This window comes from Pangasianodon hypophthalmus, chromosome 12 (assembly GCF_027358585.1).
Source record: "Pangasianodon hypophthalmus isolate fPanHyp1 chromosome 12, fPanHyp1.pri, whole genome shotgun sequence".
NCBI lineage: Eukaryota > Metazoa > Chordata > Actinopteri > Siluriformes > Pangasiidae > Pangasianodon > Pangasianodon hypophthalmus.
In genome coordinates this window covers 14,144,493-14,165,250 of record NC_069721.1, presented here as the reverse complement: position 1 = coordinate 14,165,250, position 20,758 = coordinate 14,144,493, and the positions used below count along the sequence as shown (strand labels likewise).

General features: G+C 38.3%; 4 protein-coding genes across 6 annotated transcripts; 2 read left to right on the top strand and 2 right to left on the bottom strand.

Annotated features, from left to right (window-relative positions):
* Positions 1 to 413: 413 nt before the first annotated feature.
* On the bottom strand, positions 414 to 4,525 carry si:dkey-21c1.4 (ATP synthase subunit f, mitochondrial). Of its 2 annotated transcripts, none has more exons than XM_026915135.3 (6): positions 4,389 to 4,525; positions 3,442 to 3,628; positions 1,880 to 3,040; positions 1,260 to 1,370; positions 749 to 865; positions 414 to 637 (listed from the first exon to the last, which is right to left on the bottom strand). In XM_026915135.3, the coding sequence occupies exons 2-6, from the start codon at positions 3,449 to 3,451 to the stop codon at positions 609 to 611; spliced, it is 1,428 nt and encodes a 475-aa protein (XP_026770936.1). In that variant the 5' UTR covers positions 3,452 to 3,628; positions 4,389 to 4,525; the 3' UTR covers positions 414 to 608. The 2 variants fall into 2 exon arrangements, with proteins under 2 accessions (XP_026770936.1, XP_034165395.1); XM_034309504.2 differs by having other exon boundaries at positions 1,880 to 1,945.
* On the top strand, positions 4,412 to 8,238 carry si:dkey-21c1.1 (uncharacterized protein LOC100150256 homolog). The gene is made up of 3 exons (XM_026915205.3): positions 4,412 to 4,535; positions 5,770 to 5,881; positions 5,991 to 8,238. Exons 1-3 carry the CDS (start codon positions 4,504 to 4,506, stop codon positions 6,243 to 6,245), a joined length of 399 nt encoding a protein of 132 aa, XP_026771006.1. The 5' UTR covers positions 4,412 to 4,503; the 3' UTR covers positions 6,246 to 8,238.
* tepsin (TEPSIN adaptor related protein complex 4 accessory protein) lies at positions 8,214 to 16,659 on the bottom strand. Of its 2 annotated transcripts, none has more exons than XM_026915204.3 (13): positions 16,511 to 16,659; positions 16,163 to 16,235; positions 15,989 to 16,080; positions 15,547 to 15,640; positions 14,864 to 14,931; positions 14,569 to 14,650; positions 13,709 to 13,777; positions 13,417 to 13,605; positions 12,652 to 12,841; positions 11,869 to 11,982; positions 11,234 to 11,312; positions 10,935 to 11,069; positions 8,214 to 10,835 (listed from the first exon to the last, which is right to left on the bottom strand). In XM_026915204.3, exons 1-13 carry the CDS (start codon positions 16,547 to 16,549, stop codon positions 10,290 to 10,292), a joined length of 1,770 nt encoding a protein of 589 aa, XP_026771005.3. In that variant the 5' UTR covers positions 16,550 to 16,659; the 3' UTR covers positions 8,214 to 10,289. The 2 variants fall into 2 exon arrangements, with proteins under 2 accessions (XP_026771005.3, XP_053094484.1); XM_053238509.1 differs by having other exon boundaries at positions 13,417 to 13,599.
* Positions 16,660 to 17,325: 666 nt separating this feature from the next.
* Positions 17,326 to 19,368, top strand: ndufaf8 (NADH:ubiquinone oxidoreductase complex assembly factor 8). Its single transcript, XM_026915556.3, has 3 exons — positions 17,326 to 17,769; positions 17,861 to 17,971; positions 18,846 to 19,368. The coding sequence occupies exons 1-3, from the start codon at positions 17,677 to 17,679 to the stop codon at positions 18,864 to 18,866; spliced, it is 225 nt and encodes a 74-aa protein (XP_026771357.1). The 5' UTR covers positions 17,326 to 17,676; the 3' UTR covers positions 18,867 to 19,368.
* The last annotated feature ends 1,390 nt before the right edge of the window (positions 19,369 to 20,758 follow it).

The following is a 20,758-nucleotide window of genomic DNA, read 5'->3' as shown; positions in this document are numbered from 1 at the left end:
ATTAGTTTATGTATCTATCATTTTATAAATACTCTGACATTGTGATTATTAATTAAGAGGAAAAATGTGTCAGTTGTGTTAATTTAAAAAAAAGTGGAAACTTCTGTAAATGTATCACACCAGTTCTTTAACCAAGTTACAGCCAGAATGACTTTTAAAACCAAAGCAAAACTAATGTAAGTCAATGCACTACATTCAATGTACATTTCAAAAATGAATGAAAGGAATAAAAATTTGGACATTCCTGACACCATCATCTTCCCCAAAATACATGAATGGATGTTAATGAATGGCTTCTTTCACAGTTTACTCATATTTCTTCATTAAAGTTATGATTGTGTTTCATGTGGTAACACAAGTGCAGTGGCTTGGAAGTAAATCAACATGGAGTAATGAAGTAATAGATCTAACACTTGATTTGCATTCATCATTTATTAGTATTCACACTTGTTTGTGTATGTCAAAGTTTGTAACAGAAATTCATTATGCATTACAAAATTCTAAATAAATTACTTTATAAAATATCTAGTCTCTAAGTATTGCAATTCACATATTGCAATACTCTGAGGTCAGTGTGATTTGAAATCCTATGAAGTCCTCCAAATACTCTAGTGGTACTTCCTCCAGCGCTGTTTCTCTACAAACCCACAGAACACACATTAAGCACATATTAAATTATCATAGACAAATAGTATTATTGTATTTGTATACACCATTCAAGATGAAATGATATCTAAAATTAACTTACTGATATGGGGGTAACTCCAAATGTAACTCAGGACACAGTAGCTACCGATCAACATTGCAATCCCTCCAATTCCTCCTTTCTGTACATCAATGTACTTCCTGTAATACCACTGCCAACCTGGTAGATGGAGAAGTACAGAGAATTAGTTAGAAGCTTATCGTCAAAGGGCTGGTGTGGCTGCACGTTTTCGTTCCAACCAATCAGGAGACAATCCCATGTCTAAACATAAAGGCTTTAAAACACATCTATAGAATAAGCGTATGTGTAGCCACTGGAACAAATATAAGTGCTTTAACTGTCTAAAATTTAACAGTATCTGTGAGAACCTCACACATTAGGTGCACAATGCCATGTGTCACATACATTAGTGTTTTCCCTGAAGTCATCAAACAATTAGAATGACATTTCCTAGGTAAACACTAAACTGTATAGAACTTAGATTAAATTCATGCACTTTTTGTCTATATCAACTCATATGGAATAATTTTCCAAAAATGAAATAGAAATAGACCTTTGTTAAACATTGACACAGCCTCCCCGGGTGATTTTGGTGTTCGAGCACCAAGCCAAGAAGCAAGCTCATTCAGTCTCACATCTCCAAGTCTCAGCTCTGTCATTAAGCCTGCCCAGACAGATACAGAAGCTCCATAAATCTCTGTACAAGTGAGAATTTGTTCACAGTATGCACTGTGCTGTAAAGGTCTTAGACTTAACAGACCTATATCATGAAGACTTAATCTAAAGCAAGTTAATGAACGAATTAAAGAAGTGGTGGTTCAACAGGTAAACAGGTAAGAGCTCTTTACATCTGCAGAATCAAAGCTAGCCAGGAGCGTTCATAATCAAGGGTAGGGTCCCTAATGCAAACATGAAGTAACTAAATATAATTACATTAATGCTCTGTAATATAGTAGTAATAACTTTTTAAAACTGGCTGTTTAATATCACTGTTATATGATGGAATGATTACTAAACTTTTTTGTCGTATAGTAACTTTTCTATTTATTTTTAATAGAATAATTACTATAGGACGAAAAAGAACCAATGGGGCTTTTTTCTTATTTCTGGAGTCACTGTGTGTTTTGTGTGTATCATTATAGTAGTAAACTTTTACTAAAGAGGATACTCTACCTTGCCTCTGTGGTGAAGGCTTGGAGGTTTGGCACTTCGTCAATAAATTCTCATTAGAGGAGATTTCTGAATGAGATGAGAAGAAAAATGTTCCACCATAACCTGTAGCCATCTCAGGTGAGTATGCCATAACGGACTTGTTTTGTAATCGTGAGCTGAGCACGTCTTCAACTGGCCTTTGGCTCAAGGTTTGGAAAATTGGAAACTGTACAGGTGAAGTCTTCATAGTGACATTTTGATCATTCCCTGTATGAGGCTTGAGTACAGACTCTAAAGTGTTTACACACTTAGTAAAAGACACATTGTGTGATGAAACTATGGGAAATGTCATTGGAACACAGTCATGTCTCATTTTATAAAGTCCATGTTTAATGTGGTCCCACACACAAGTCTTAGTTTGAAATATAGACACACCTTGCTCTTTTACTCCTGAACCCGAAGTATATTCTTTGGTCAAAGGCTTTGGGCTATTTTGTATCTGCTCTGATACATTAGAATTTTCTTTGCACTTTGGTATATTTTGCTTAACCTGGCAGCCTGGGGTCCATGAAGCTCTTTGTAAAGGATCAGAGGCAGTGCAATTGATCATGTTGGTGGTTAGTTGAGAGGTCAGACTGGTTCCTGTAAGCTTTTTTTGCCCACTGGCAATTTCTTTTTCTAATAAAAGTGTGTCTTTTTCTCGGTTTTTGTATGTTTCATTGTTATGCTTTTCCTGCTGAGAAACTGAAGTGAATTCGATTCTTGTCTGTGTTTGCAGTTTAGCTTGTTTCAGCATCTCCTGCTCTCTTTTTGCAAGCCACTTGGTTTTGGGCTTCAAAGTGTCTGTGTTCATTCCTTCTGTTGATGGGACTTTGGATGCAGTGCTTGTGAGTGTGAAGGAGGTGTTGCGTAAAAATTCCTTATCCACGCTCATCTTTTCAACTTTTCTAGATTTGGATTTCACTGGGGATTTTGAGTTTGCCTGAAATGTCGGATAATTCAACTTAGTCTCAGTGTTTACTTTATTTGTCTTTTCCTTATTACTTGTGTGTTTAAAAGTAGTAGTTGGTATTTCTTTAGGTTTGTTAGTGATTTTGGCAGCCTTGGACCCAGGGGACATTTTGCAGTGAGGAAGATGAGATTTGAGCCTTTTGAATGGCTTCCCACAAAACGGACATGTCTCTGTTTAAGAGAAACAGAATAAATAGCATAGATTATGTGGATTGAAATAATATTTCAGTCTGTAACATGAAAAAGTAATGATCGTGTGAGCTTCAAAATATGCCTTCTTTTTAGGTGTGTGCAAATGTGGACGTTTATATATATATATATATATATATATATATATATATATATATATATATATATATATATATATATATATATATAAATGTGTGTGTGTGTGTGTGTGTGTGTGTGTGTAAATAAATAAATAAATAACTGAATAAATACAAGAGAACATTAGAACATTTTTGGGGCTGAAAGTCAAAATAAAAATAATTCATTAAAGGTTAAAATTAAAAGATTGTGTTACAATATTAAAAACAAAAACTCGTGTTAGTATGTTTCAGGATAATACTCACCTAAGCTCATCTTGAGCTTCACTAATTGCCGATTGTCACTTGCGTTTGATAACTACATACCACAAACACATACATTCACCATAACTTCACTCAGAGGCACACACTTGTCCTGAACAGCTTGCGCAGCAAGGAGTTTTCAGCAAACACGTTCGAAATGAAGGACCCATTTTGGTTGTATTCGCAGCGCCTGTATATAAATAAATATTTACGCACGAAATTAATTCATTAATTCAACCAAAATAAATATTTACTCACGAAATTAATTCTTTATTTTTTAAATAGGAATGTTAACCTCAAAATGGAAACATATAGAAATGTTATACATTTCTACGCAACCAAAATTTATAGTATACAGTGACACTTTTTTTTCTGTTTTGTTACACACGCAGCAGGTACGTCACGAAAACGTCAGAAGCGGAACCCGGAAGTTTCCACCATGTAATTTAGCTGGAGAGAAATGATAGCTGTCACGCAACCTGCTTTCGAGGCGTTCAGCTAAGTGGTCTATATTAGGGTTTATTTTTCTAAACAGTTACGTTTATAGTGCTTACCAGATCAAATTTATCTTGTGGTAAAAGGAAATACACAGTCACCAGGCACGGGCTGACTGCTTTACTGTATTGACCCGTTGGTCTATCTGATAAAAACACTAAGCGTGTGATATTTGGTGTTCAGATGGACCAGGCTGAAGGTGTTAATCTCAGTCTGTTTTAAACGTGGATTCAGAAGGTCAATAAAGTTACATTTAAACACAATAGTTAGTGCATTTGTATATAACCACTAGCTATCCTGAACAGTAAACGTTAGTAAACTGAAACGGATACATCACCGTGTATATAACTAATATTCACATTACATTGGGTTTATGGATAGCTAGCTAACAAAACTGATTGATTGATCTCGATTGATCTATATTCAGTCGACTTAAGTTTTCAAGGTTTTCTCACAGGAAGTGAATATGTGTGGTTAGATCCCTGATTATATAGTCACAGGGGAGCACTCCTCGGGTTCAAGCACTCATCGGCGAAGCTGGTGGACGATAGCCTTCCTCCTCACTCTCAAATGCACGGCTTACCCATGCCATCAGAAAACAGGTAAGAGTTTAACTTCATCTTTTATCTCGCTTATGATTCAGTTTTCGGTTGCTGTGTATATCTGCAGATCTAGACATCCAGCACATATTACACTAGCACTGTACATAATATGTGTGTGTGTGTGTGTGAATACACTGAACACCCCGCGTGCTACAGGTGACTATTATTAGATATTCAGTCACTAAAAGTTAGTGTTCAGTGTCAGCAGGATTCATGAGTCGTCCTCAGCCTCTATGTTAGGGTAAAATTAATCCTTGTTAAACTAGCTGAGTCATAATCCTGCAGTGGACATTAATAACTAATAGCTATGAGCTCTTGTGTGAAGAAATGTGAACTGATGTGAATATTAAAGCAGCAGTGATTCTTATAATCCTTACGAGGAATATTCTGTGCACTGCCTCTGTAGCCATCAAAAATAATGTGATTATATAACAGATTCAAAACTACAGCCAGTATACCTTAACAGTGAAGGGCTTGGGATGAGAAAGACATGAGAAAGTCTTTTCAGTTCAGTTCTTATTTAATATTAAGATTAAAAGATTAAACACAAAGATTAACAGATGCAAAACGTGCTGTTATTTACCAAAGAATAATGTATAATTGGTGATCTTGTGAAGCTTTCTGTAAGGAGACATTTATTTAACATTTATAGAAGGAGTCTCCAGTGTCAGCTCCTTGTAACGGTCAGTAAGGTTTCCGCCACAGGAAAGTCATGAGAACAGACTTTTTCTGGGTTTCTTGGTAACATGTCTTATTTACTACAAGACTGAGAGAAAAAAACAGGGACTGGTAAGGGAATGACTACTTCTAAAACGAAAGTGATAACGGGAACTAAATTGTTTCACAGACATTCCACAGCATTAAACGTAACTATAATAGGTTAAAAAGTACAATTTTGTTGTTCATGTAAATTAACAATTGTAATCATTTTCCTTTAACAGCATATCCTGAAGTGCTTTAGTCTGTACTTTTAAAGTCCTTACTTTTTAGACTTCCATTATATGTGTCTGGAATAAACTGGTTTTCCATTCTTTTCTCAGGTCAGGGAAACAAATCAAACTTTTTGCCTATAGTAATCATACGCTACAAATGTGGTAGATAGAGATTAGGCTGAACAAGCACTTCAGTATTCCTCTAAAGATTTTTAACTGGATCTTGAGGTGCCATGATGTAGGCTGTTATGGAAAATTACTCCCAATTACCACTGAAAATGAGCATCATCTTCTCCTAACAGAAAACGGCATCACAGCTGTAATGCTGAGGAAGAGCATCTTCTGCCTCAAGCCAAGAGGATTGCAGGCCATCCTTTCTTGTCAGAACTAGCACATGATGTTTGGGACTCTGAGGTGAGGACGCTGATCAGTTTTTCCTTGCCTTAATCAGTAATAAAGCATGCAAAACATAAACGATATTTGCCCACATTTTTGAAGGATGTATTTCTTCACTTCTTAACAGTCTTCCAGTAGTGATAGCAGTTGCATTAGCAGTCCAGAGAAGCTGACAGGAGCCGGCTCCATCTACCAGTCTGTAGAGCAAAATGGAAAGTGCGTCCTAGAGGATTCCTGTAGCCCTAGCACCTCTGGTCAGTTTGGCGAAGAGGCGGCCTTCCCACTGTGCAAAGCTGATGACTCTTACCATCATATCAACCGCATCCTTAGAGAAGCCCACTTCAACAGCCTGAAAACTCGTGGCCAGCCAGGAGCAACCTGATCACCATTTGCTACCCGAACATCTACCATCTAATGGCAGAAAGAACGGTGCACAGGGAATCTTTTACAAGGGAAACCTACATCAGTGGCACAACATGAATCTCTCTTCACTTTGGCTTAACTGCTTTGGTACCTATTTTTACAGCGCTTTTGCATTTTCATTATCAGTGTCAGGTATCGTTTAGATCTCTACTTGGGTGCTACAACATAAAAGAAATCTCAGACAGCATGCTATATGATTGTTAAATGTAAATCGCTATTCCTCATCCTGGCAGATGTACATGGTGCTACATGCTAAGTAATACAGTCATACAAGGTCATATTAAGTAAGAGAGTGTGACACAAGACGTGCATTGTTAGTGTACCTTGTGATGAGTAGTGAGCTAAGTGGAAAAGGTGCACATAGAAATTATGCATTTTTACTTTCTTCTTCCTAAATACCTCTGGGATCACAGAGATGGTTTAGCTAAGCACATGGGAGCATTAATGCATAATGACTTAATAATAGTTATATTACCAGTTCTAATCTGTATAAATAGGATCTGAGGGTAAGTGTGTTGTATTTGTTTCTTTTTGAGTTTTGAATCATTCAGTTAGATTAGTTTTATCTTGTATATAAAAAAAGCAACTCAGGCTTTGTGGTTTCTTCCCCATGTGCCATGAGGTCAAATTGGTGGCAAGTATATTATTACCTTCAGTCTTTTTCTTTTTCAATTTGCCTGTTACTTAGTGCAAACTATTTATGTCACGTTTGGACTTAACATTAGCAGAATATCTGTATTTAATTATTGGATAATTGTTTAACTCAGGTATGTTGTAATGTACCCTTCTTCAGGCACTTTTATTAGTGGAGTTAACAAGAAATTCAGTGACCTTTAATTGATGTGTCAGTGTATTCAAATTGAGATGACAATATCATTTTAACTCACAGATTAATTTGCTGAGACTGAAAGGAATCAATTCCTATTGGCTTTTCTGTATATGATTCAGCTGTTTCACAGGAACACAGTAAGACACCATGGTCTAAAATTAGTCTTCTCCTAAAATAGCAGCCTAGGGCCCCAGTACAACTACCACTTAGTCATAAGAGGTATGGGATGGTTTTAGTATGTTTCCATACATGCATAACAAGAAGTTTTTTCCCCCCATCTATTTATCATTACAAGTCCAGGTGAATAATGGACAATTACCAGAAAGTGCTACTTCTTGACCACCCCAGAGTCTGCAACTTTGTATGTATGTATGATTACCTGAGGTCATACTCGAGCTTCCACATGAAATGTTTGTACGAGAGTTTGTCATTGTACATCAAGGGTGCTGATATAGCTGTTAACTTATTTGTGCAATGAGACACTGCAGTACGTACATGCGAAGGACCATCGGTCCACATGCCTATATATTTAAGAACATATTTTTGAGAATTACTGTTACAATGGAATTAAATGCATGTGTGCACCCTTGTATACAAAGGTCTCTCAAGGCTACACAGATGTTTGTGGATCTGACCATCATACCCCTATGTGCTTTTTGAACATCCCATTCCAGAGCCAAAAAAAAAAAAAAAGTAGTTTGCAGTGTTGTATGTTCTGAAATGCTTCCTCACAAAATCAGCTGGGCAAAATAGCTCTTAAATGAACAAACATGAAATTTATTTGAACACATGGAGTGTGCACTCAGGCAGCAAAACAGAAATAGACTACAATACTCAAATGTGAAGAAATGTGTGTTGCTTGTAATGTGTCTCAGGGGAAACACATTCAGAGGGAGGTGCACGAACCCCAGCCTATGTTTTTGAATTGTTTTTGAGAGGGTTGCAGCTCAAAAAGGTTGAGAGCTACAGTGTAAGACTATCAGTTTTGATGATAATCATTACAATGACCTTCATGTTTTGTATGTAGAATTGTACATAACATAGCTAACACATTTACAATTTATAAATGGTTATTTTCTCAAATGATCTTCGTACAATATCAACAATAAAAGTTTTTAAATAATTTTATTGTGTTGGTGTCTATGTATAATTAAAGATATGATTAATACAGTGTATTTGACACATGTCTAATTGCAGATCCACATCTCACACACACACACACACACACATATACACAGCACAGTTTGCAAAACCACATGTAGCTGATTTCATCCATCTAATTATCGGTGAAAAGGACATATACTGAAATGATTTTGCATGTTAATACTTGTGTTTTGTGATCATTTTTAAAGGTTTTAAATAATTGGAAGACTTAAGTAGCTTTGAGCAATAACTCCATAGTGCAAAACAAAAGTATCATTAAATTATTTGTAAAGAGACACACTATGTGTCAGGCAAGGTAAACACTGGAGGAAATGAATCCTGAGGTACGTCTCCTATCGGTTTTCTCTCATCAGCAAAACACTCAAGTACTTAACTGAATGTACAATTTGTTATGATTGATATACTGAGAGCAGATGGTGAGAACTGTGATAAATGTCTGGTCTCTGAGGATTCACTCACTCTCTTTCAGTAACTGCTTATCCTGGTCAGGGTCGCAGTGGATCCAGTGCCTATCCCGGGATCACCGGGAGCAGGGATACACCCTGGACCACCATGCACACACACATTCACACACTGAGTCACACCCAGGGGCAATTCTTTGGCCAAACCACCTAACGGCATGTTTTTCGGAGGTGGGAGGAAAACAGAGAACCTGGAGTAAATCTACACAGACACGCTGAGAACATGTGAAACTCCACACAGTAACCTGAGCTCAGGATCGAACCTGGGGCCGCTGAACAACTTATATAGAATACTGACACTGTTTGGCCATTTTCTCAGGTAAACCTACTAAATGTTTAGTAGGGATGTAACGATATGCAGAATTCTGATTCAATACAGTGGTGTCTTGAAAAATTACATTTTCAGCACTGCAAAAACCAGCATTGCCGGATTATGTGCCTTACATTTCCATTTTCAACTGATTCAAAATTTCAACACTGTAAAGGTATAAAAACTTAATAATGACAATTTGTTTGAACCATATAATTAAACAAAAGCTGTGCATTAGAATGTAACAAAATTAAGCACACCTAATTAAACATTAACACTCAGAGAAGTGACTCAAGAGAAGCGACTCAAGGGCACAGACAAGCCCTGTCTGAAGCACAGAGTTTTGTTTTTTTATTTCAAATTCTGCTGTTAGCCAGTTGTGCTGTCAGAGTCATTGCTCTCTGTATCTCAAACGTGTTTCTGAATCCTCCTATACCGAGTAGAGTCTCATACCTGCGGCTATTAACTTCCCAATCATCGCAGTGATTTCTTCAGCCCAGATTGAGTCAGTCGGTAAAGCTTAGGATTCTAGTGTATTAGCTCGTGAAAAACAGCTTCCTTAAGAGAGGTGTGTTTTTTTTTTTGAACCCCTGTAGACTCTCCTGATTCAGGATCAAGAGGAAGCTTCTTTTTTAGAGTGAGGTAGTGTCTGCTCGATTAAGTTTAAATGTTTATTACACCTCACGTGATATAAGCGGTATTTTCTGACAAATAGTCTACGTTATTATACGCCGTATCGTTACACCCCTACTATACTGCCTGCAGCTCACCTGTTGCTATACACAGTTTGTCAGCAACCTTCTACCCAGACCAGAAATGAACATACGCCCCATTAGACTTGATTATAAGCCACTAGCAGCATTTGGACACATAAATATTACGTAAACACCAGTGTCACACTTGACTTTAAGTATGCATACTCAAGAGGGCAACCTTATGTATCCTAGCATACTAACATTTTTAATCTTTAGAACTGAGTAACCATATAATCTATAATCTGCCCTTGAGTGGATATCACTTTTAATCCTAAATATACATAGTTACTTGTCAAGTATAGGACTGGACGATTTGATAACGGCATTTTCGTACCTTCAAGCCTCTGGTACAGGCTTAAATTTTGCAGGCTTCACCCATATTATTCCATTCTAGTCATATTTTCTCATAGGACCATTGATTCTACCAAAAATATTGAAATCTACAACAGAAAGTCATCTAAACAACGTAGGAGCCAACACCAGCTCAGAGGTTGAGGAAGGAGAAGGCAGACACTTGTTCACCACTAGAGGATGAGGAGGGCTCTGCTGTTCTTTCCGAGCTCTTCTCCATAACCATGTCGATGTTTTCGAAGGCTTCTGCTCCAGTCTGGGTTTCTGGTTCTACAGGAACAGGCTCAACCAGACACACTGGTTTCCCTCTGTTTATCAGCTCCATGCCACTAAACAGTGACAGTCTGGGATGGTTTACAGATGGATCAGAGCTCTCACAAGGGCCTGTGGTTCTGTCTTCATTTTCAAAACCAGTCTGCTCTTTTTGTATGCTCTTCTCTACAGAATTTGTACAAACGTCCTCCTGGTCTTCTTTTCCAGCAGAGGGAGCCTGTAATTCACTTATGGATGGAGGTTTCTTTACAGCAGCATCCAGTGGTGCTGAGAGAAGAGGACTAGTGAGGGTTGGATTTAAGGGCTGACCTGAACGTGAAGAAGCGGATGATTCAGGACACACAGTAGCATCATGCTTGCTTCCTTCCAACGAAGTACCCAAAAGAGCTTCAAACTGCCTAAGAAGCTAGACAGACAGAAGGCATCCAAGCCTTGTTGCATTTATTTCTACACAGCTGATTATTTGAACACAATACTCCCTTGTATACTTCCTCTTTTACCTTACCTTGCTTGCCTTGTTTGTTACAGGTCCTGCTGTCCCCTTACTCAACTGGGTGAGGCGTACATGTGTAACACTGAAAATCTGCTCTAAAGATAGCAGATCTGTGCACATTAGGCATGCAAGACCACATAGCGCCCTCTGGAGATATAAGAATGCAATGCCAAAGATGTTACTTAAGAGGGATTATATTGTCTATTTTTTTCAAACACGAACCAACATCACATATAATAGATGTGCTCAAAGTAACAGCAGGTTTAAATCTCACACGTATTGGTTAGAAGTAATAGATCACAAAATAATACCATTTGGGTGGTCTGTGAGGGGTCCTGTAGTTTGTGACAGAGAAGTTCTACCACGACTTCACAGTTTAAAGTAGAACACCTGGAGTAAGAGAGTAAGAGAGAGAGAGAGAGAGAGAGAGAGAGAGAGAGAGTGTGAGGGAGAGAGAGAGTCATTGGGGATTTGCTTGTGATCATGTTAAAGAAACTACCACTTTCCAATCTAAAGTTTTCCTGTACTGAGGAAAGAATGGAAATGTCTGAATATGCAACTGTATGACAAATTCACTACACATTACACTCCAAACAAAGCTGTTCTCAAGTTGTTTCAAAAATATGTGCAATACAATAAAAAAAGGCAATCACTTTCAAAAGGTTTTGGGAAATCCATGTTTGATCAAATTTTGGTAACACACAACCACAAACTCTTCCGTCCAAAGTACCGCTATTGATTATAGGAGAAATTCTACAGACTTACAGCTTCACTCACAAGAACATTTGACCAGAGATTTTACGAAATGTTTACTGACACATTAGCCCTTAGACGTCCATTCAGTGAATTCTGAGTAAACAATTTTTCAGTTCTTTTCTCAACACAGGAAAACATGTTGTAATTCTCAGCCTACAGCTTTCTGAAACATTTCAACATGAACACTTACTCTTTGATGAAACGTTGACTCTCATGTCTGGACAGGAAGATTTTAGATCCATTTGTCAGTCTGCTGATCAGCGCCATCTCCTGGCCACAGTCTCCCAACTGTACAGCCTCCACACTGAGAAAGAAGAGCCAGAACACAACAACCTTCGAGCACAGTGACATCTGAGTGGTATCTCAATCTAATAGCTCTGAATCTGAAGATGTAGCTAATAAAGATTTTCAAAGAATTACCAAGGTTTAACATTAATTCAGAAGTTGTGTTAAATCTCCTTTATTAGTGTATATATACAGATTAAGGTTGATTCTGGTGGAAACTCAAAATTCATATAAATCCATCCAACATGTCTATGTCTGAAAGCCTGCACACTTGCAAAAGAATCTGAATCTCTGAATCATGGCACAGTGATGGACAGGCAAGTAGAGACATTCCCTATCCTGACTGGTTGCATATTGGAGGGTCACCTCATAGTTTTGCCCCATTTACAGAACCTGGAGCACAACAAAGACCAAATTTCACTAAATATTAGAAAAATTGTCCTGATTTTAAATGATTTTAAATCTTAATTTGAAAACCGTAATATAGCTATTGATGAATAAGCGTCAGTGAACACAATCTCTCTCACATAATATACAAGCAACTCCTGTTAGCTTTCATACATTACTACCAACTTAACAATTTTTGGGGTAAAATTAATTTCTACATTTATAATGTCATATTTACAGCTTTACTTCTTCACTCCTAGACTGTACAGTGATCTGGCTTTTATAAATCCACCTGCTTTACCGTTCTGATACGCTGTCTCCGCTCTCTCGGCTCGCCCCGGAGTGGCTGCCTGTGTCTCCTGACTTACTGCTTCCCCTCAGTGATGTGTGAACGATCGGCTCGTTCTCGAAAGAGGAGTTGTGAGAGGAGCTGTGGCCACTGCCTGTTTCCTCCCAACCTCCACTCGCCTGCCCCGGGCACCTGTGAGAAGCTTAAAGACAGGAGATAAATAATCATTAATGCAACAGCTAATGCAGTTAACACCATTTACCATGCAGTAAACTGTACCAACTTCTATAAACTGTAACAAATTAAACTGTACCAAAATTCGTATGCAATAGTCTGCAAGGAGAATAAATACTAAATGACATGCAGGTCACACCCATAAGCACACTTTCACTACAGATTTAACAAACGGTGTGTTATGATCAAGTATATTTTTGCCACACTGTTTAGATGATCTCTCTCATTTTATACATACATATATATATATATATATATATATATATATATATATATATATATATATATATATATATATATATATATATATATATATATATAATAAATATATATAAAATATGTATATTTATATATATACACACACACACACACACACACCTCACAAGCACTACAATTACATAACTTATCCAAGAAATGGCCTCGGATTATACTTTATTTCCACTGCTATTTCCACATTCCAAATTTTTCCACATAAAACACATTGTCAACTGGCAGACCACAGTCCGGATGCAGACCTGCATCCCTTTGCATGTATTTGCATACCTTTGCGGTTGCCTGAAGGGACACTGTAAGCGCAGGCCGGCACTGCAACCTCCACAACAGCAGAGGGCGCCACCACAGCCCGGTAATGATTATCATGAAGTCGAATACCAGCGTGCTCTGTGGGGGGGAGAACAGCGCTGGCCACCACCTCTGCAGCCTTCTGAATCTTATCCAAAATACCCACTGTACCTTACAGAGAAGAAGCAGAGGGGCTGTATGAATTGAAAATGAAATGAAAACAAGAGAGCAATCTGGGGAATGCGTCACAAAATTGAACAAAACTCTGTCTTACTGGATGATTTTCTTGCTGGGCTATTTCCAAATCCCAGCATTCCTGATCTGAGAAACTCAGATCCCATTCCTACATATAAAAAAAAAAAAGATCCAATGTGTAAAAATATGACATTTGACACAGATTTATCACTCAAGTCATGATTAGTTTTTTTCTTAGGACTTTTGTGTTGCTGATGGAACATGTCAGTGTTTTAATGAACATGCATATAAAGGCAAACAAGCATCTCAATGCTTAAAGGAACAAATCAAAAATCATGTGATGATGGGAAAATGATTAAACGAACATCTACAATTCACAGATTTTCAGCATTCAGTGAAAATAATTCTTGAATATTCATTAATTCATTGGCCAATTCATCATCAGTTAATACTTTATCCTGGTCAGGGTGACGGCGGATGCGAGCCTGTCCCAGTAAGACTGGGCCCGAGGAAGGAATGTATCCCAGATTGGATGCCAGTCCATCACAGGGCATCATGCACACACACTGACACCTGGGGCAATTTAGAATCACCAATCAACCTACCGGCATGTTTTTGTGAGGTGGGAGGAAACTGGAGAACCCAGAGGAAACCTAAGGCGGACACGTGGAGAACATGCACAGAAACTCCACACAGATGGTAACCCGAGCTCAGGATCAAACTGGGGACACTGGAGCTCTGAGGCAGTAACACTACAACATACCACGCTAAATCCTGAATAACGATGCCTTTTTGTTTAAATGTACAATGATGCCTCTTACTGTACTGTATGTTGACAAACCTTTGAAGTGCATACACACTGTGACTGTAACTGTAACTACTAGGTTGGAAAAGGGCGAATCAGCAATAATGATACATCACAAACACTTACTCACTTACCTGTAGTTGGAGATGCTGCTTTACAGGGAGAGATACCAGACCCCGTGGGCATCATGTCACTGAAGAGCACACTGGCCAATTCCTATAGAGAAGGGATCAAGGACAATATAACAGCTCATCTCTAGTCAAGATCAGTGCAAAAAATGAAAGTTTGTTAAGTGTATTAAAGGAACCCAGTGACCAGGGGCATCCAGCAACAGTGTAGTTGGATGTGATTATTTTCCTATTTACACACTACATGGAAAGATCTGAAAAACAGGAAATACTGAAAGTAGTAAGGTTCAAAATATCGCACCTGTGCCAAGACCCGGACTTTCTGATAGAGCGCATTGCCATGAACGGAGTCTGGAGGGCCACTGTACACTGAAAGACACACCAAAAACAACAGATTTATTGCTATTCTTTTTTTTTTATGTTGTTATTTTGTTTGTTTGTTTTTTCATTTTTCTCTGTAGTTTGGTCACTTGCCAGTTCCCACCAGCCAGCTCTCGCCCATCATACAACAGCTACCAACTGGGATAAGGTGAAGGCTAACACGTGCTTCCTCTGAGACACGTGAAGCCGGCTAACCACACCTTTCCTACTGCTGCTCATGCTGCGTCACAGGGCTGCGTAACACACTTAGAGGAAATTGCTATTTAACCTCTTCCACATACATGAGCTCACAGATGAGCATGGCCAATTTTGCTCTCTTGTCTCCCGGCCACGGACTGCTGTGGCATCTTCGGGATTCGAACTTGTGATCTCTTGACGATAGGAGAAAGCTTTGTTGCACCACTCAGTAGCATTATTTTTACAATTCTGATCTAGTAGCTGTAAATGAAGGTAAGTTGAAGCTCGAAGACTAATCCAGACTGATGTTATCAATAAAGCAGTGACATTCTTCGAGTCTAAATCTTTACACTGTAAAGTGAAAAGTAAATTGCGCATTCTTATGCATAATTGCTATAGTTTTAGAGGCATGTCGAATCTCCTTACCTGTTACTTCCTGGATGAACGTGGCATTTCGCCTCAGCTCTGTGACAAAGTGTGGAGGACTGTGGCCACAGAGATGCAGCAGGATCTTCAAAACCTTGGACAGACAACAGAGCGGAAAAAGCATGCATTAGAAAGATGAGGAATCTATTTAAACAAATCATGGCGTTATCAGTTTGGAAAGGCTTTTGGATCTAGGTTTACTCAAATATATATTCATGTGTTATTCCTTCCTCTGTCAGCAGATGTTTATATGCCGCCACAGTGAACACTTACAGTCTGATGTTTACACACGTTAATATGCTGCAGTTTATAAATAATTCTTCTGTTTGAAGACTTTTGCATATTACACCACCTTGGGCACCTGCATGGCGTTCCTGTATACACATACATGGACGAAATCACCCTAACAATCTGCTTGACTTGTCTCTGAGTTTTTGTTCACCTTTAGTTTCACATGACAGGACTCAACCTGCAGCCGCTCCAGAAGGTATTCAAGAAGACACTGGCAGCAGCCCAGTGACTCATGGGAAATTTCTGGGATGTTTTACAAGTTAAGGGCTTTATTTGAAAGCAGTTGTTGTAAACACAGCTCTGCAGCACTGCTGGAAAAGGATACTGCTGATTTCCTCAAACAGGTATCCAGGACAGGGCGCTTCGTCATCTGCCGTCGCCTTCATAAGAGTCGGCATCTGAACAAGCACAAGGAGCAGAGAGATGGCAAAACGCACAACAGTCCACAACACACAGCTCTATCATCCGACCTAGCACACCTACTTACATCTTAAAATCTAGTACATAAATTAATGCACTGGCCTGGACAGAGAAACCTTCATGTCTACCTTAGGAGCCTGCTAGTTAGCTCCTTACCTATAGATAAACACACTAGCCATAAACATTTTAAGGTAAAACTCAAACTTGTTAGAGCTACATTTCCACATGAATTACACTGTATGATGACACCCACTTTTTGCAAGAAAGCCAATCGCTCCATTAATGTAGCCATTTGTTAATGATCTCGGATTAATCCCGTGTCTGTGTAGCATTGCTGACTGGATTAGACCGAATCACCGTGCGCTGTCATACCACAAACCTACGCTACTCGTTTATTCTATGTCATTGGTCCGACGCCTTTACGTCACCATTAGAGCTCACCAATAAGCGATCAGAAAGTCAGTCAAAGGGGCGGGTCGTTACGGGATTTTTTTCCCACCCGTATTCACACAAGTCTCACTTTCTGTGCTAGGATTGGTTGGTAATTCTCATTCACAGAATAGGTCAGGATTTGATAGAGTCTAGTGTAAACCAATCATAGAGCAGGAGGTGGGATTAGTCTGAATACGGGTAGGCCAGTAATGCTACCTTCAAGTGCTATGGACGTTGCCGTGGTAAATTCGAAAACCTAAAAGTTCAGTACACGAATGTAAACTTTTCGGTTACGAGTGACATGATTTTCAGAAATAATTTCCGATTTGTTACTATCCTTCATCCTCACATTATAGCTGAGCAAATGCATGTCAGTTTTCTATGTATGTAATTACTTTATATTGGGTGATTACTGACTATGCCATAGTCACCGACTTATGTATGTTACTGCTGCATCTGTTGCACATTTTAATCATAAACTCATACACGATGACAAGAATACTGAAATATATCGGATAAATGAACTAGCTAACTAGCGGTCAGCTGACTGAAAAAAACTCACTATTACTTCACACATACGGGCATTAAAACCACCGGGAATCCGAGGAGCACTTGAAGAGAGCATAAAGCCAGTCCTGATGTACGTCACTGGGTCAGGGGTCACAGAAATGGCGCTGCTCTTATAGGTTATGTTATGTCTTTCGGATTTGGTTTGTAGGCTCATATACTTTGTGATAAAATTGATTTTTGCGACGGTGGCCTTTGTTAAGACACTATGTACATTCGATATCGATGGAATCACAATACAATTGTGAATCATTGTAAATAATCAAACATAGCAGGTAGTTAGTTAGCTACTTTGGCTAATGCTGTAGCATACGGTCTATGACAGAGTCAGTGACGTCGATGGTAACTTTTCTTCCGATTGGTGATATGCTTTTGAGTATGAACTATCAGCCAATCGCAGTGTAGGAGGCGGGATCTTTGATGGTACCGGTCATGTCGGGGAGAAACGTTTGGATCAGTAGCCGGGAGCGGATGAGGAGATTCCCTGAGCTGTTAGCCCGGTGCTCAGTAGAGGTAAATGAAACCATGCGTCACAGTTCATCGACTAAATAGCAAACCTCACTGTATCTCTCTGAACTAAGGTCTGAACTGTTTTGTGTTGCAGGCAGCTGCTTATGGTAAATGTGTGGTTTCCACTACAACAGGCAAACAGGAGCTGAAGAAAGATTTGTGCCTGAAAGAGTTTGAAGCTCTGAAGACCTGCTTCATCAATGCTGTTAGTCATACTGACATACTTATTAACATCCTGACATACTGCTCAAATGTATTGTGTATTTAATATTGAACTATGCTTAATCATGATGTAAGTTTTGTTACAAGTTTTTAGATCTTAGAAATACTTTGTATACAGTTGAATGCAAAAGTTTGCATATTTCTGGAACAAAATGGAGAAGTTAAGGTATGATTAATGCAACAAAAGTACAAAAGTTTGCATTTTCCCTTATGAATGTGATATAAATATTCTCTAATAAGGTGTTTTACCACATTTTGCATTTGTAGCTGCCTCAGTGTTCTGAACAGCTCTCTGTTCCTCTGAGTAGGAAAATACACCTGTTAATTCTTCTTGAAATGACATCTCTGTTAAAGCTCTTCAAATGAGACCAGAGTGGGTCCTGACCTTTTCCTGGATTTTTCTTGTTACTTTGACCTTATGTTTTGGAATGTTGTGTTTTTTCACCCAGAAACTGTGAAGGATGCAGACTTGTGCAAGCTGCTGTTTACTGTACTATAGTCTATAGTGTACACTTTTTAACTATATGGAAAAATAGTTACCAGAACAAAAGTAAAGTGACAAGAAATATGTATGTATACAAATATGTGTATTACATACATATACAAACGTGTGTGTGTGTGTGTATGTGTGTGTGTGTGTATATATATATATATATATATTATTTATTTATTTTTATTTATTTTTTTTGTGGGATCTGTTTTTTTTTCCTTCCCCAAATCCCACCAAATCTGATTTTAAAAAATCTGTCTCTGTCTTTGTTTTTCCTTTTCATGAGATTGATTCTGTTTTACTAAATTACATAAAACACAGTTGAGAACTTGAATCAGAATTCTAATGAATTAATTTTTCTTTGCAGGCAAATCAGGGGATGAAGTAGAGGAAGAATTCAAACCTGGCCATACTACTCGTTTGATAACTACTTGCTGTTGATCCATTCATTCAGTCATCTTCAGTAAATGCTTTATCCTGGTCTTGGTGGATTATGAGCCTTTCCCAGGAGCACTGGGCATGAGGCTGGAATACACCCAGGGTGGAAAACTGATATACACACACATTCAAATGTAGGGGCAATTTGGCAAAGCCAGTCCACCTAAGAGCATATTTTTGGACAGTGGAAGGAAACCAGAGGACCCAGAAGAAACCCATATGGACACATGGAGAACATATAAAACTCCACCTGAGCTGAACAATAACCTGAGCTTCGGATCAAACTGCCTCCCTGCTGATAATGTGTTTTTCTATTTGTGACTACCATCATCTGAGATGTTTTATTTAAATATTTAAATAGTATATGAACATACATATCAAAATATAATGTTGATATTGTTTTGGTGCATAAAAATAAATGATCTATATGGCTCAGGTTTTGTGTGATCAGTGAGAAGTGGGGGTGTGGGGAAATGTTCCCGCAATGTGCTTTTCTGCTGCTGCAGTAAAGCATGGACAGGTCGTTCTGCCACACACTCTTTCTGTCTCAATTAACTAGTGCAATTTAATAGATTAGATCAAGATGTGGATAAAAGACTTGCGGGAACCAAAAGCAGACTATTCATTTGCTTTAGAGAGAGACAGAGAGAGAGAGAGAGTGCACTGGGGAGTTTGAGTGGGTGTAGAAGCCGAATCAGGCCGGATGAGTAATGAGGTGTGTTATGGCTGTAAGGGTGGCACAACCTGGCCTTCACTCCTGATCTCAGAGCTGCTGTGAAGAGACACCTTAGAAAGACAGAGCTCTGAAGAACAGATCCTGGCTCAGTGAGAACAGGTGATAAACATAAAAGGCTTGATTAATGTTTTGCCATGAGCTTCATGTCACACACACCCTGAAAGCTCACACAACACAGATCTGCACATATGGAAACCTAGGCTGCAATGGTGTTACTGACGCCCTGCTCAAGAACCCACACCCTTGTTATCCACATGTTAATTGATGGGGTGGCCATAAAGTCCAAGTCACTAATGACTTGGGATCAACATACAATCCAAACAGCCAATTAGAGAATTTACAACAGACTCTGGTTTATAAATGTTTATAGCTAAAGTTGGGGTGACTATGTAACACTGCTTGATGTATTAGTAGAAAAACACGAGACTGAAACATTGCAGCTTGTCTTCATGTGGAGTAAAAGGTGTTAATTAGAAGGATCTGGCCCTGTGAAAATACTTGTGTTCTACCAAACTTAGTTTATTAAGTTTAATGGTTGAACAAAGCTGGTTCATTTCATTGAGTACGGTTTTCTTCATTACTGAGGCACAGTAATAATGTCCCAAACCAGTATGAAGGCTACATTCATTTCTTTTTTTGTGCAATTATCTGCAATGACATTGCCACATATATATTTTTTCTTAACAAAAATGCACGACATTTGTAACCTACTCTGATTAGTACAATTTTCTTCACACTATACTCACACATATGCAAACATTGCATTTAAATTAATTTACAATGATGTTATAGGATTTAACTTTGAGAAAATTTGAAGCATCAGTACATCAAGAGTAAGAGTAATCTTTTGAAAGGTATTAAATATAGCAAATTAATTATAGCTTTTGTGAACTTGTGAGAAGCAACATTGTTAACTCTTAAAAGGCTTCACTCTTAGTGAACAGACAACTAAGGTTGTTTTCTTCATGAAAAGGAAGGTGGGACAAAATGTTTCTTACATAATAATTCTGTGGTATATCAAAATATTATAGCTATATGATATATATTAAGCCCATATAATATAATATAATATAATATAATATATATATATATATATATATATATAT

Bases quoted from the DNA above. Each gene is read 5' to 3' on its own strand.
- si:dkey-21c1.4 (XM_026915135.3), bottom strand. The intron at 866-1,259 runs GTCTATTTCTAT...TCCATCTACCAG, and splicing joins TGTGTCAATGTTTAACAAAG to GTTGGCAGTGGTATTACAGG. The intron at 638-748 runs GTAAGTTAATTT...GTGGGTTTGTAG, and splicing joins TTGGAGTTACCCCCATATCA to AGAAACAGCGCTGGAGGAAG.
- ndufaf8 (XM_026915556.3), top strand. From the start codon at position 17,677: ATGGTACCGGTCATGTCGGGGAGAAACGTTTGGATCAGTAGCCGGGAG. The intron at 17,770-17,860 runs GTAAATGAAACC...TTTGTGTTGCAG, and splicing joins TAGCCCGGTGCTCAGTAGAG to GCAGCTGCTTATGGTAAATG. The intron at 17,972-18,845 runs GTTAGTCATACT...TTTTCTTTGCAG, and splicing joins AGACCTGCTTCATCAATGCT to GCAAATCAGGGGATGAAGTA.
- tepsin (XM_026915204.3), bottom strand. From the start codon at position 16,549: ATGGCTACATTAATGGAGCGATTGGCTTTCTTGCAAAAA. The intron at 12,842-13,416 runs GTATGCAAATAC...CCTGTCTTTAAG, and splicing joins CCCTTCAGGCAACCGCAAAG to CTTCTCACAGGTGCCCGGGG. The intron at 10,836-10,934 runs GTAAGGTAAAAG...CTGTCTGTCTAG, and splicing joins TAACAAACAAGGCAAGCAAG to CTTCTTAGGCAGTTTGAAGC.
- si:dkey-21c1.1 (XM_026915205.3), top strand. From the start codon at position 4,504: ATGCACGGCTTACCCATGCCATCAGAAAACAG. The intron at 4,536-5,769 runs GTAAGAGTTTAA...TTCTCCTAACAG, and splicing joins CCCATGCCATCAGAAAACAG to AAAACGGCATCACAGCTGTA. The intron at 5,882-5,990 runs GTGAGGACGCTG...ACTTCTTAACAG, and splicing joins ATGATGTTTGGGACTCTGAG to TCTTCCAGTAGTGATAGCAG.